This window comes from Cebus imitator, unplaced genomic scaffold (genome assembly GCF_001604975.1).
Source record: "Cebus imitator isolate Cc_AM_T3 unplaced genomic scaffold, Cebus_imitator-1.0 Scaffold444, whole genome shotgun sequence".
NCBI lineage: Eukaryota > Metazoa > Chordata > Mammalia > Primates > Cebidae > Cebus > Cebus imitator.
The window spans coordinates 2,006,021-2,019,009 of NW_016107759.1; the positions used below are offsets into that span (position 1 = coordinate 2,006,021).

At 50.7% G+C, this 12,989-nt stretch overlaps 1 protein-coding gene across 2 annotated transcripts in view; it reads right to left on the reverse strand.

The window, feature by feature from the left end:
* The window catches only part of PDPK1 (3-phosphoinositide dependent protein kinase 1), a 79,636-nt gene that overhangs the window by 37,281 nt on the left and 29,366 nt on the right, over positions 1 to 12,989 (reverse strand). For both annotated transcript variants that reach the window (XM_017511219.2, XM_017511220.2), the window contains exons 2-6: positions 10,521 to 10,781; positions 6,881 to 6,923; positions 6,494 to 6,631; positions 2,742 to 2,886; positions 2,034 to 2,131 (exon numbers count right to left, since the gene is read on the reverse strand). In XM_017511219.2, the coding sequence (XP_017366708.2) occupies positions 2,034 to 2,131; positions 2,742 to 2,886; positions 6,494 to 6,631; positions 6,881 to 6,923; positions 10,521 to 10,781 (685 nt within the window). The remainder of the gene's footprint in view (positions 1 to 2,033; positions 2,132 to 2,741; positions 2,887 to 6,493; positions 6,632 to 6,880; positions 6,924 to 10,520; positions 10,782 to 12,989) is intronic.

A 12,989-nucleotide genomic window follows, 5' to 3' on the forward strand; every position in this document is an offset into this window, starting at 1 on the left:
AAACTTGGGAGACAGAAGTTCCTGTTTGGTTCAACTTTCCACAGACAACATTGAGGGTTATGAGGTTACATTGTGTACACAGAAATAGGATTACCAGCTAGTAAAACGGTTACTATTTAACAGGAATGAGTCAAACAGATAAAGGTTTCAGAGCATGTCTGAAACGCCAGGAAGACTTCCCTAGCTTTGTGCAGCTTTGGGTGGGAGGTGCACATTCTTGCATGCCACTGCACGGGGAGTGGAAAGGGGCTGCCAAAGGCAGGGAGGGCAGCAGGACTAAGCCACCTTAGGAAACAAGAGCCTCTGGCTTGATTGTTACTTTCAATTTTAGCCCAAAATGGTAATGTTTTATTTTTTATTAATATTGTTTTTTAACATGGTTGATTGCTCTCTGTCACCCAGGCTGGACTGCAGTGGCATGATCCTAGTTCACTGCGCCATCAATCACCCATTTCAGCTTCTTGGGTAGCTGGGACTATAGTTGTATGCCATCACACCAGACTGATTTTTTTTTTTTTTTTTTTTTTGGTAGATACGGAGTCTCACCATGTTGTCCAGCGGCTGGTCTCAAATTCCTGCCCTCAAATGACTGTCCTGCCTTGGCCTCCCAAAGCTCTGGGATTACACGGGCGAGCCACCATGCACAGCCAGGGTGATGTTTTAGGATTCTCAGAGAAGTTCCCAAATCCAAGATATGGTCTTAGGGCCTCAATGGCTGTACAGAGCCCTGAGTGTAAAAACACCCAGAGGCTGGAAAACACCCAGAAGGGAAAGATAAGGCCCGGTGGAGGAAAAAAGCAACTACCGCAAGGTGCCAAGAGAGACCCACGGGCACCAGCTGGGTGCCTCCCAGCACACAGAATACAGGGCCGGTTCCACAGAAACAGAAAAGCCGAGCTGAGCCCTGAGCGCCTGCTCTACTGAACGGCCTGCTCTCCACCCAGCTGTGCTCTCCTCCTGCTACTAGGGGCCAGGTCGCCATCCATGCAGACGAGCCTGAACCGCCACCACTCTGTGCTCACGGTTCCCCTTTTCCACACGAGAGCAGCTACAACTCGGTCACTTCTGTTTGAATCTTTCTTCCACCAACAAACCTGCCCTCACGCCCCTCCAAACTGGTCTCCAGCCCCTTCGACCCCCACAGAGCTCTCTATGGAGGCCTTTCTCTCACAAGCACCCCAAGTCCAGGCAGAGGCCCCTGCACCACTTGGAGGCTCTTGGACCCAGCCTCTTGACCCAGACAGACTCCAGCAATCCCCCGAGGTTCATCTTCAAGGTCACTTATAATGCACACAATAGCCTTCGGCTTCCCCAAACCTCATCCCAAGGCTTTATCTTCTCTCCATCCAACACTCTGAAGTAGTCTTCAGAATTTAAACTGCCATTCTTTATACCTCCAGAGTTTATGATTTCCACACAATAAGCACCTAAAGGGCATGAAGATGCCCCTGGCTGGCTAGGACAACCTAGATCACTTCTCTGGCCCAAGTGAACTTTCAGCAACATCTCCCATGGAGTTATTACAACATGGTCCAAGGCTAACCACCCTGGGGAACAGGGCTCGGAGGCTGTGTGATGACCAACATGCCCGTGGCCAGCAGGCAGACAGACGGACAGGTAACGGAGGGAGGACACCGAGGTACAGGGATGTGGACGCCCAAAAACTAACTGCAATACAGGCAGGAAGAGCCAGGAGGTGACCACTGGTTCCACGTCCTGCACGTGGGTGACTGGGTGAATGTGGCACCCCACATTGTCCAGGAAGACAAGTAGGGAGGATGAGTCAGAGCAGGCGCCGAGAACCAGTGACCTCCCCCTCTACACCAACACACACTGCCTGGGGCCCCCTCAGGAAGACCTGCTGGCATGGCAGGGCCTTCCTCAGAGAAAGTTCAAGATCTGTTTGAGGACAGCCAAGGTATCACACACCTTTATCGTTAATGATGAAGATGACACAATGCAACACACTCCTCAGAAGTGGCTTTCCATCTTAAGCACAGACCCAGGCTCTGCTAGAAATAAAACTCACACACCTTGTTTGCTCTCTGGGGATAATACTTTTGCTGTTCCAAAGTCTGTGATCTGGATGTGCATATCTTCATTTAACAAAATGTTTTCTGGTTTAAGGTCCCTGTAAAAGTAGATTTTCACATTTGAGAAGAAATACTTAAAACAGCAACATTATTACGTACTCTAAATTCTGCTGAAGACAAAATGAATGAATGAATGCTTATGGTCTTTACAGACCGACAACCAGAACTGTAGGCCTAAAGCTCACAGTAAACAAGTGCTGACTGTACACAGCAGGGATTACGCCACTTCACAGCTGCTTCCGTCATTTTAACTGGAGTATAATCTATCATTTTTAACTCAAAATGACAGCCATGCACACTTCTGAGAGTCATGGCAAATGAGACCAGAAGTAAGTACCCACAGAAGCTACAGCTGAAAAAGATAAAGAATCATTAGCTTGCCAGGAAAGACACTCAACCATTTGACATGGTATTTGCAGGAGAGCCTCTCCACGCCATGGCTCCGTGGACATGTGGCCTCGCCTTGGCACTCATGCTGTGGTGCTGGTAGGCATCTCAGTCACACCCGTCCAGGGAGCACTCCAACCAGGCTGACCTCAACGGTGGGGACCATCTGGGCATCAGCCATGGCCTGTGAGCCAAATGGTCACTGGCCGTGATCACTGAACTGACATCCTGCAAACACCACCCAGCCACCCCCGAGGTTACCTGTGAATGATCCCCTTGCCGTGCAAGTACTCTAACGCAGACACAATCTCAGCCGTGTAAAATCGGGTACAGGTCTCATCGAATGAACCGATTTTGCGAATATATTTAAGTAGTTCTCCATTTTTGGCATAACTAAGGCCGAAATCTGAATATTGTGCAGTTAAGAAAAAGTGTAAAACTCTTTGTTAACAGGTTTTACTGTTGCCCAGGCTGGAGTGCAGGGGCACAATTACTGCTCACTGCAGCCTTGACTCAAGCAGTCCTCCCACCTTAACCAAGCCAAGTGGCTGGGACTATAGGCACGCCTGGCCAGTTTTTTTATTTTAAAAATCATTTTTCAGAAACTAACCTTAAGTCTGGTAAGAATTTTTTTTTTTAATTAAATGCAAACTGAAAGTACGTATGGCCCAAGACAGTCATATTACTGGATCTGATGGGAATCCCAGGCCCTCACTCCAAGATGTGGAACCAGTATGGGGTTTCTCATCAAGAACACAATGACAGTGTCTCCAGGCAAGGTGAACAGAACCTCTCAGCCCCGAATGCCCCTATGGCCCATGCCGCGTGTACGGCCTCAGTGAAAGGGAACCACTAGAGACGGCCTACAGACCTGACCAAAAAGCGCATATAACTCATGTGCAGGCTTCAATGCACAAAGATCCTGGGGACAGGGGAAGCGGAGGTCGGAGAGTGGGGCAGCCCCTGCCCTGACTGAGACCCAGGCTCTTTGTGCTGTGCATCCACATGTGGCACTGCCCTTCCAAGCACCCTCCTTCATGGATAAAGTGACACTTTTTTTTTGAGATGGAGTCTCACTTTGTCACGCAGGCTGGAGTGCAGTGGCGTGATCTCGGCTCACTGCCACCTCCGTCTCCTGGGTTCAAGAGATTCTCCTACCTCAGCCTCCCAAGTAGCTGGGACTACAGGTGCCCACCACCATGCCCAGCTAATATTTGTATTTTTAGTAGAGATGGGGTTTCACCATGTTGGCCAGGATGATCTCAATCTTTTGACCTCATGATCCGCCCACCTTGGCCTTCCAAAGCGCTGGGATTACAGGAGTGGGCCACCGCACCTGGCCAAATGACACATTTTGTAAGACAAAAGCCATTTCGTAAACTTCTGCACTCATGCAGTCTGTCTGGGAGGGCCCCTCCTCTAGGCACCGCTGTCCTGTGATGGCACCATTTGTAGCCTCCTTTTCCAAGAGGACTTAAGGCCAACAATAAATGGATCCTATATACAGATTCCCCTGGAAGCGCCAAATGTCTATGTCCATTACAGGAAGGCTCCAAATACTTCACAGTCACTGGAAGCCCAGGACATGGGGACCCAAGTCCCTGCCCACCCTGGGCAGTGGCCCTTGAGGCCAGGAAGGGCAGCTCATGCTTGGAGTCAGGCTGGCCTGCCTGCTTCATTCTGGTTTCTGTTTGCCAGGATACCATCATCTCCCACCAAGGATGAGCCTGCAGCTTCAGGGCTATGAGGAGAAACCCAGAAGAAGACAATGAGGAGAAACCCAGGCTGCCCAAAATGGCCCCTGTCCAGGTCCATCTCTAAATACAACCCACACTGAGGATACCAGGAGGGGTCTCGTTCCCATCAGGGGTGAGTGGGCCTTCACGACCTCCTCGGGCTTTGGAATCTGACTTAACGACGAAGAGCAACATGGACCACTGGACAAAGACTTGGAGTTCCCACCACCTGTACTGCTCTGGCCAATCCCATTTGGAAACAGCAAGATCACTCTCCTCTGGACTCTGAGCCCCTGGGAGGAGAGGATGGGAGAGGTCAAGCGTGTCCAATTCTGCTACAGCCTCTCACCAACAAGCAACCGCATTCCAAGGGCTCTGCAGGAAGCCAGAGGGACTCCCGTGGCTCAAAGAGGGCAGAGACCTGTGGGGTGCCAGGATACCATGAGAAGGGCTGGGGCAGCCTTGAAGGTGAGAGAGAGACAGAACATACCGTGAAGAGGTCACTGAGGGCGGGAGACAGAGGTAGGAACAGGGATGACACTGGAGGACAGAAGGCCTGCATAGAAGCCAGCATTCTCTAATACCCTCCACAAATCAACAGCAAAGCCCACCACAGGCCATATATGTGGCAGCTGCTCAGCCACTCCCCTGGTCCTCTCTAGGCAAAATCCCTGGGAAGAACCCGCCCCAATGGGCGAACCCGTCTCCATTTCCTCACCTCTTATTCTTCCTTCAACAATCCCCCCAACAAACTGCCCATCCACCATCAGCAACTGGCACAGGGAAGACCCATGGGTCAGGCTCTGTGCACCTGACCACTTCATAGCCCCTCGCCAGGCAGCCAGCACCCTCCATCAGAAACCATGCGATCTGGTGGCTTCTGGGCCTCTATCCTTCGAATTCAGGGGCAACACCCTGTCACAGTCTCCTCGGTGGGCCCCTCCTCGAGTTTACCTCTGCACTGGGGGAACCCAGGCTCTACCCGCAGACAAGCCATCTTCTGGGCAGCCTGCCAGCTTGCTGTGAAACTCCTCATGGCCCTGAGTCCTCCTGGAGCTCTGCTGGCAGCACCTAACCAGCCACTCACACCTGAATGGTGACACCATCGGATGCATGAAATGCCAGCCCATCACCGCCCCAGTCTCTCCCAGTTCAGCAGGAGATACCACTGTCCACTAGGCTTGAGGGCCAACTCCCAGGAGCCGCCCCTGACTCCATTCTCTTGCCAAGTCTGCTCATAAGACCTCGACCACTCCCCCTGCCCCTGCTCTCCCACCCGTTCTCCGGCCTGGCCTAGCCAGAGCAAATCCCACATTCCCTGCGACAAACAGAAGTCCAGAGTCAGTGCCAGGCTGCCACGGCTCAGGGGGCCAGCCCACCACAGCGTTTCATGACCCCCCCCACACCCCTGCTCCTGCCCAGGAGTTTCAAGAGCCCCACACTACCACCAGCTCCTGCCCAGCCCTAAGACTCTCGGCAGCACATCTTGCTGCTGGGAAGTCTCTGACACAGAGAGTGTGTGCGCACCCAGCTCCTCCACCACAATCTAAGATTCTTGAGGGCAGAGCCGTCACTGGCATACCAGCACATCCCCATCACCCTGCACTCGACAAGCACCTCCAAACAAGGAGAGCACACACACTCAGCTGGCAGCCAAAGGAGCTGCAGGATGGTGTTAAGAGTGGGAGCAGGCCGGAGTAGAGCTCTAACACAGAAGAGCCAGGTGCTCGGGAGAGACAGGGAGTGCAGGTGGGAGGACTCAGGCCCCTCCAGGCAGGATTGGGGAGCCACGACACTTGGGCCAGCTTGGAGGGTGGCAGGGGAGGGAAAGAGCAGATGCAGACTGCACCTGCTGGGGGTGAGGACAGTGTGGCCAGCCCAGCCCAGCCCAGCCACTGGCAGGCCCACAGGCGAACTGGATGGGGCAGAGGTGGGGCCCACCCAACTTTCACGGGGCCTTGCCTCCCAGATTCCTGAGCCAAGGTTTAAAAACAGAAAAGATGGCACACTAGGGGAGCAAGGGACACCATCCAAGCAAGCCGCACCAGAGGGGAATGTGCTGGAGCCACATCAATGGCTTCTCTGGGAGGTGATATCCTGGGCAGAAATTCAGCCACACCCTGGCGCTGCCTGGCTGCCTCCCTGAACATCAGTGGCCTGAGGGACCCCACTTGGCAGGGAGGTGGGTTTGCTTGTGAGAACATACAACAGGATCTGATTCCAAGCGAAGGGGGTGACTGGTGTGGCTTCAGACGGCACCAACCACGCAAAGGATACACAGCTTCTCGTCGTCCTGAAACGTGAAGTAAAGCTTAACAAAGAAGGGGTGATCCAGGCGCGACATCACATCCCGCTCTCTGGTTACATATGGGACCTTGTTCTCTTTTATGATATGTCGCTTCTCCAGAATTTTAACTTCAGGTGAGAGAGAAGTGAATTACTTACAATTAGAAACAAAACACACTAAAGACATGACTCACAAAGGTAAATGGTACAAATTAAAGTCTTTCAAACACTGTACACACTAGCCTAGAGGTCTCTAAGGCCAACAGTGTCCTGCATCCTGAAGTCAGCACAGAAACCCCGGTCCTGCCACCCCGGCTGCCCTGCATGGAGCTGCTGGCCCTGCTCCCAGGCGCACAGCTCCCTGGAGCCCATACTCACTCGCATATTCTCTGGAGGTTGCCAGTTCTCGAGCCAGGACAACCTGGTTTGGAAAGAAAATGAGAAAAAGAAAAAAAGAAAAACACAATGTAAAACCGGGACACACTGACTCTGACAAGTCCCTCTGCCCCATACGCAGGCTTCCTGTCCCCACTGAAGGTTTGAACCTATAGTGAAATATTTTGGGTCTTGTGCTAACAAACAGAGCTAAAAGCCAACAGTTGTGTCAATGTGTTCTAATGACTGACAGAAAACACATCAATGTCTCTACTGTTTCCAGAAGCTTCTTGATCAGCTGCTAACAGTCCTCATGGTGCAACGAAAGTATGAATTCAGGAGCGCCTTCAACTGGCACGCACTTCATGAAGAGCAGGAAGACACAGGAGTACTACTACCATAAGTGGTGGGGCACATGGGCTTCCTTGGAAAAATTATGTCCTTCTAGTATACACTCATTGTAAAAGCTGCCCTGATTTTTTTTTTTTTTTTTTCAAATAATTGTTATACATTTCATTGGATGGTGCTCGCAGATACCACGAATAGAACCTGGCTGTAAAGGACACAGGCAACTAAACCAACATGCACGGCCCTGCGTGCCCACAAGAGGGAGCCACCTTCCAAGGATGCCCGCGGGCCTCCTGCCCTGTCCTCTCCGCAGCTGAGCTGAGCCCCACACTCAAACCCCACCTCTGAGACACAGCACTCCAGTAAAGCATCCCAAACAGGAGAGACCCTCCACTCTGACTAGCCTGGGGCACACCCAGAGGCACCAGACTGGATTTCCTAGTGGGCCCACAGTTTAGCCAGAGCGCTTGAGACAGCTGTGCCACAAGGAGGCCTCCCTCTCCACCAGGTGGTACATAAGCATTTCCCAAGACTCCAGCAGGGGACAGCCTGAGGGGCAGGGAGCAGAGGAAACCTGTGTAGTTGCATTCTTGGGGGCTGGCAGGAAGACCTTCAGGAGGTCACAGGGCCAGGTCCAACTGGCCCCGGGCTGTGAGCTGCAATCAGGGCAGGATTCCTGACAGGATGTATCAGAAGAGACCCTGGAAAGCAACTGTGAGACGCCTATAGTGCTCAGGAAGAACAAGGTTGGATTCTGTGGAGTCTAAGTACCTAAGATCTTCCCAGAGGAGCCGGGAGTGAGGGGAAGTGGGCCGGGCAGGGCTCCCATCTCTAGCTTATGTGTTTATGCAATGTCACATTTCTCCGCAAGAGCACGTGCTAGCTTCATATGCAGAAAAAAGGAGGCCAGGCGCGGTGGCTCTCTGTAATCGCAGCACTTTGGGAGGCCAAGGTGGGCGGATCATGAGGTCAAGAGATCGAGACCATCCTGGCCAACATGGTGAAACCCCGTCTCAAAAAAAAAAAAAAAAAAAAGGAAGAAAGAATAGTTAACGAGCACCAATATTCAGTGGAACTCTTTCTAAGGGGATACTGATGTGATCTTTCTGTTGTCTAAACTCAACAATTCATGAGCAAATAGTACATGACATGTCCTTCCCTGGAGGTTGTGACCGTTCTCAGGGGACCTCCTGGGGTCTCCAGCACTGCACCTAGCTCTTGCCCAGCCTTGTAACTATCACTGTCCTTTCCCACCCCACCCCTGGAAATCAACTTTTGGGTGATCTCTATTTCAGGAATGCTGAGAAAGAACTAAGGATAACACACGTAATTTGAGACCCAGTGAATTCGGAACAGCCCCAGGAAGGAGCCTCCAGCTCACAGTGCTCTCCTGGGCTCCCCTAGTGCATGTTCAGAAAGACACGAGTTGCAGCCCCAGGAAGGACAATGCCTACTCTCCACCCACCTCGGGAACCCAGGAACACAGGCAACTTCACAAATAAGGCTTCATTTTTCAGTCAAGATAAATGTAAGGGCCAAGTATGGTGGCACATGCCTGTGGTCCTAGTTACTCAGGGGGCTGAGGCAAGAGGATCTCTTAAGCTCAGGAGGTGGAGGCTACAGTGTGCTATGATCATGCCACTGCACTCCAGCCTAGGTGACAGAGTGAGATCCTGTTTCTAAAAGGATAAATATATACATTATAAAACAAAGTTAAATTGAATTTTAAAAAGGAATATAAGGAAGTAAAAGAGGCCAAGCACAGTGGTTCACGCCTGTAATCCCAACACTTTGCAAGGCTGAGGAGAGAGGATCACTTGAGCCTAGGAGTACAAGACCATCCTAGACAACAAAGTAAGACCCCATCTCTATAAAAAAAATTAAAATTAGCTGGGCCTGGTGGTGCATTTCTGTAATTTCAGCCAGTTATGAGGCTGAGGTAAGAGGGCTGCTTGAGCCCAGGAAGTCAGGGCTGCAGTGAGCTGTGATCATGTTATTGCACGGTCGCCTGGGCAACAGGGGAAGACTCTGTCTCAAAAAAAAGGAAAGCTGAGGAAAAGGGGAGGCCTCTTCTTTCACTGGACTGATGTAAGCAGCCGTGCAGAATGCCCAAGGCTTTCCAAAGAGAGATTCTTCTTTATGAAAGGATCTGAGTCCCAAAGCTTTGCATGAAATGCCAGCCTAGCAACTCATGGTTGAAGGTATTTTTCATGATGGCACAATCTTTTTATAAACAAAATTATTTCATAAAAGGTGCAATTTAAAAAACCTAAAGCATAAGGGCAACAAAAGTTAACATTAACTAAAACAATGTTAGGAATATGGGTAAGCTACATTTCATGTTTTTCTTTGCATCTTGTAATATTTCATATACGTAAAAAAGAGAAAAAAAATATATCTCACATTATGATTTCTTCACAAAGGTCAGGCAAGAAAGAAATATTCAGGAACTCACCTAAGCTCTCAAGAGTGAGGAGCCCCCAGGGCTCCCTGGAGCGGCCCCAGCACATACACAGTGGCAGTGCTGGAATCTGTCTCTTTACAGAGGCCCACATGGAGACTGCACCCCGAGTTGCTCAGACCTCCCCAGAACCCATTACCACCTTCACTAAATCCACAACCACACACAGTTTCACGCGTCCCAATTCAGCAAAGGGTCCCATGTCAGCTGCTTTGAACCTTCATTTCTTTGCTTTCAGAGGAAAAAACACTCCAAGAAAGGTAACAAGGCTTGACAGTACTGTGACAGTATTTCTGTTTGTGAAACTCAGAACACAAGAATCTGGAGACTGTATCACCAGCAAATGTCCAGAATGTACTGTTTTATGTATTTAAAAAAACAAAACAGAGAAATAAAGAGTCATTAGATGTCCTCAAAAAACTCTGGAGAGATACTAATACTGATACTAAATTTCAATCTAAGGAAAAGAAAAGCTTCCCAGGGCCCTGCCAGTGAGACACAAGGACACAGAATGCAACTTGCTGATGCCAGGTTAAAATGAAACTTACTCCATCGGAAGAAACCTCTCCAGACCATCAAGAAATACATCTTAACATTCTCATCTACAAAACCAGGTTAAACATTTAGCTACATTCATCACATGATCTGCTTGGTGGGTACCCAGCCCCCAAAGACTCAAGTGGCCTTCACAACAGGCAACACCCCTTAAGTGGCCTGAGACCTGCTGCCCAGAAGCACACCAGCCTTGTGTGGGAGTCTCTGGCAAGACCCGAGGAAGGTGAACCTCCCAAGGAAGTCACATGCATTTGACAAGCAGCAGCAGCATATACTCACTGTGGAAAAAGAGCCTTCCCCAAGAATTTTCCCAAATTTGAAGTCCTCAGGCCGCTTCTTCCGAGGCTGCGGCGGCGGCTGGGTGTGTTGCAGGGAGCCGGCACTGGGCCGAGGCTCGGCTGCGGTGCCATCCATGGCAGGGCCCTGCCTGCTGCCACCAGGAACGCCAGGGGCCGTGCTGGACTCAGTCTGGGTCCTCACCATTGATGGGGATGGGCAGGAACATAACACCACGCTGGACTGGATGGGCACGGCGTCATACTGTGGGACAAAGAGGAGAAAGAGGTAAGGCTCAAGGTGGCTGCCTTGTCCTGAACGCACGGACTAAGGTGAAGGACCTCATCTCAACAGTCAAAAACAAACGCCAAGCACAGGGGCAGGCCAGCTGGGCCCCAAGGTCCGCTGGGAGCTGCCAGCCTCCTCTCTGGAGCCCTGCCCATGCCATGGCCGCCCACTACTTCACTAGGCAGTGCCTGGCCCTCCTCCTCTCCCTCGAGCTGCATGACCCTAGCCGACTCCCTCAAGGCCAAGGTAAGGAGAGCAGCGACAGCACAGTACATCTTTAATTATGGGGGATGGAGAGATAAGAGTGACGATCACACGTGTTTACAATACACAGAGACGCCCAGCGCTGGCAAGGCTATAATGAGCATACTCAGGCCACTGTGGCTGGCACGAAAAACCAGGATTGTGGTGGAAATGTTTTTGGAAAGCAGTTTGGCAACTGTCAACCAAGTGACTACAGAACAGTTAGTTGTCAATAAGACACAGAAATACGAAGGAGAAGAGGAAGGGTAGAAACCCAGTTAACAATGTAAGTAGGCACAGAAGGAAGATCAGCATGCAAAGCTACGTCCACAAGACGTGCAAGGTGCACCCACAGCCGTAACAATCCGTCCCTCCCCAGACACCAATGTGTCCTCACAGTGGTGGCAATGGTCCCCCTCCCCCCACGGCACTACAGTAGAAAAACGCAAGGCAAGCCCAGGCACGCTGATGGTGGTTTCCGATACTATTTTCCACTCAAAGAACCCTGGAGAGCTCTTGACTCCATGTCTCAGTAGGGTCCTGGAGTCCCTGGAGTCTGAAAACACAGGGTCTCCTCCTACATCTGTGCCAGGACAGAGGAGCAGCGAAGCCCTCCTGAAGGACCCTCACCAGCCAAGCTGCAATCCTTTTAAACACTAAGAACAGCCGGGCGCGGTGGCTCATGCCTGTAAAGCCAGCACTTTGGGAGGCCAAGGTGAGCAGATCACTTGAGGTCGGGAGTTCGAGACCAGCCTGACCAACATGGAGAAACTCCCGTCTCTACTAAAAATACAAAATTAGCCAGATGTGGTGGCGCGTGCCTGTAATCTCTCTCACACACACACACACACACACACACACACACAAGCAAGCTGGGCACAGTGGCTCATGCCTGTAATCCCAGCACTTTGGAAGGCCAAGGTAAGAGAATCCCTAGGGGCCAGGAGTTCAAGACCAGCCTGGGCAATACAGTAATATCCTGTCTCTACAAAAAAATATAAAATAAGCCAAGTATGGTGGCGTGCGTCTGTAGTCCCAGCTACATGGGAGGCTAAGGCAGGAGAACTGCCTGACGCTAAGTGGTCAAGGTTGTAATGAGCCATGATTGTGCCACTGCACTCCAGCATAGGCCAGAGTGAGATGCTATCTCAACAAAATAATGTTTTTTTTTTTTAAAAAAAAAGATCGCAAGACACATAACAAAGACAAAAACAAATCTAGACAGAACATTCCGTGAACCCAACACAAGGAACACAGAGGTGGAGAAGGGAGGCGGCAGGTGGCAGATATAAGAGGTGCCGGGCAGTGCTGGCAGCACAGAGTCCCAGGACCACACAGAAGGCCGGCCCTGGGGGCGGACAGGGCAGGGCCACCCAGAAGACACATCCCACTCCAGAGTGACACATCAGCACTCTGGCTGGAGATAGGCTTCTCTTTCTTATAGGTCTGCTAAGTTCATTATAACTCCAGATGAGGTATAAAAATATGTATGAAAACATGAAGGGGTTAACCAAACACACAGTAGTGATGAAATATGACCAAAGAACTTCCAAATATCTTAAAGAATCTGATCAACAAAATGTATACATTTTCATTTTCTAGTACGTGTTTAAATGCTCAGGAACATTTTTAGCAGATATAGAAGTTTAATAAATTGTTGAACATTAAAAAAACTTCAGGCTGGGCATGGTGGTTCACGCCTGTAATCCCAGAACTTTGTTAGGCCAAGGCAGGTGGATCACCTGAGGTCAGGAGTTCAAGACCAGCCTACCTGACATGGCGAAATCCTGTCTCTATTAAAAATACAAAAAATTAGCCAGGTGTTGTAATGGGCACCTGTAATCCTAGCTACATGGGAGGCCAAGGCAGGAGTAGCTGCTTGATCCCAGGAGGTGGAGGTTGCAGTGGGCCGAAATTTGGCCACTGCACTCCAGCCTGGGC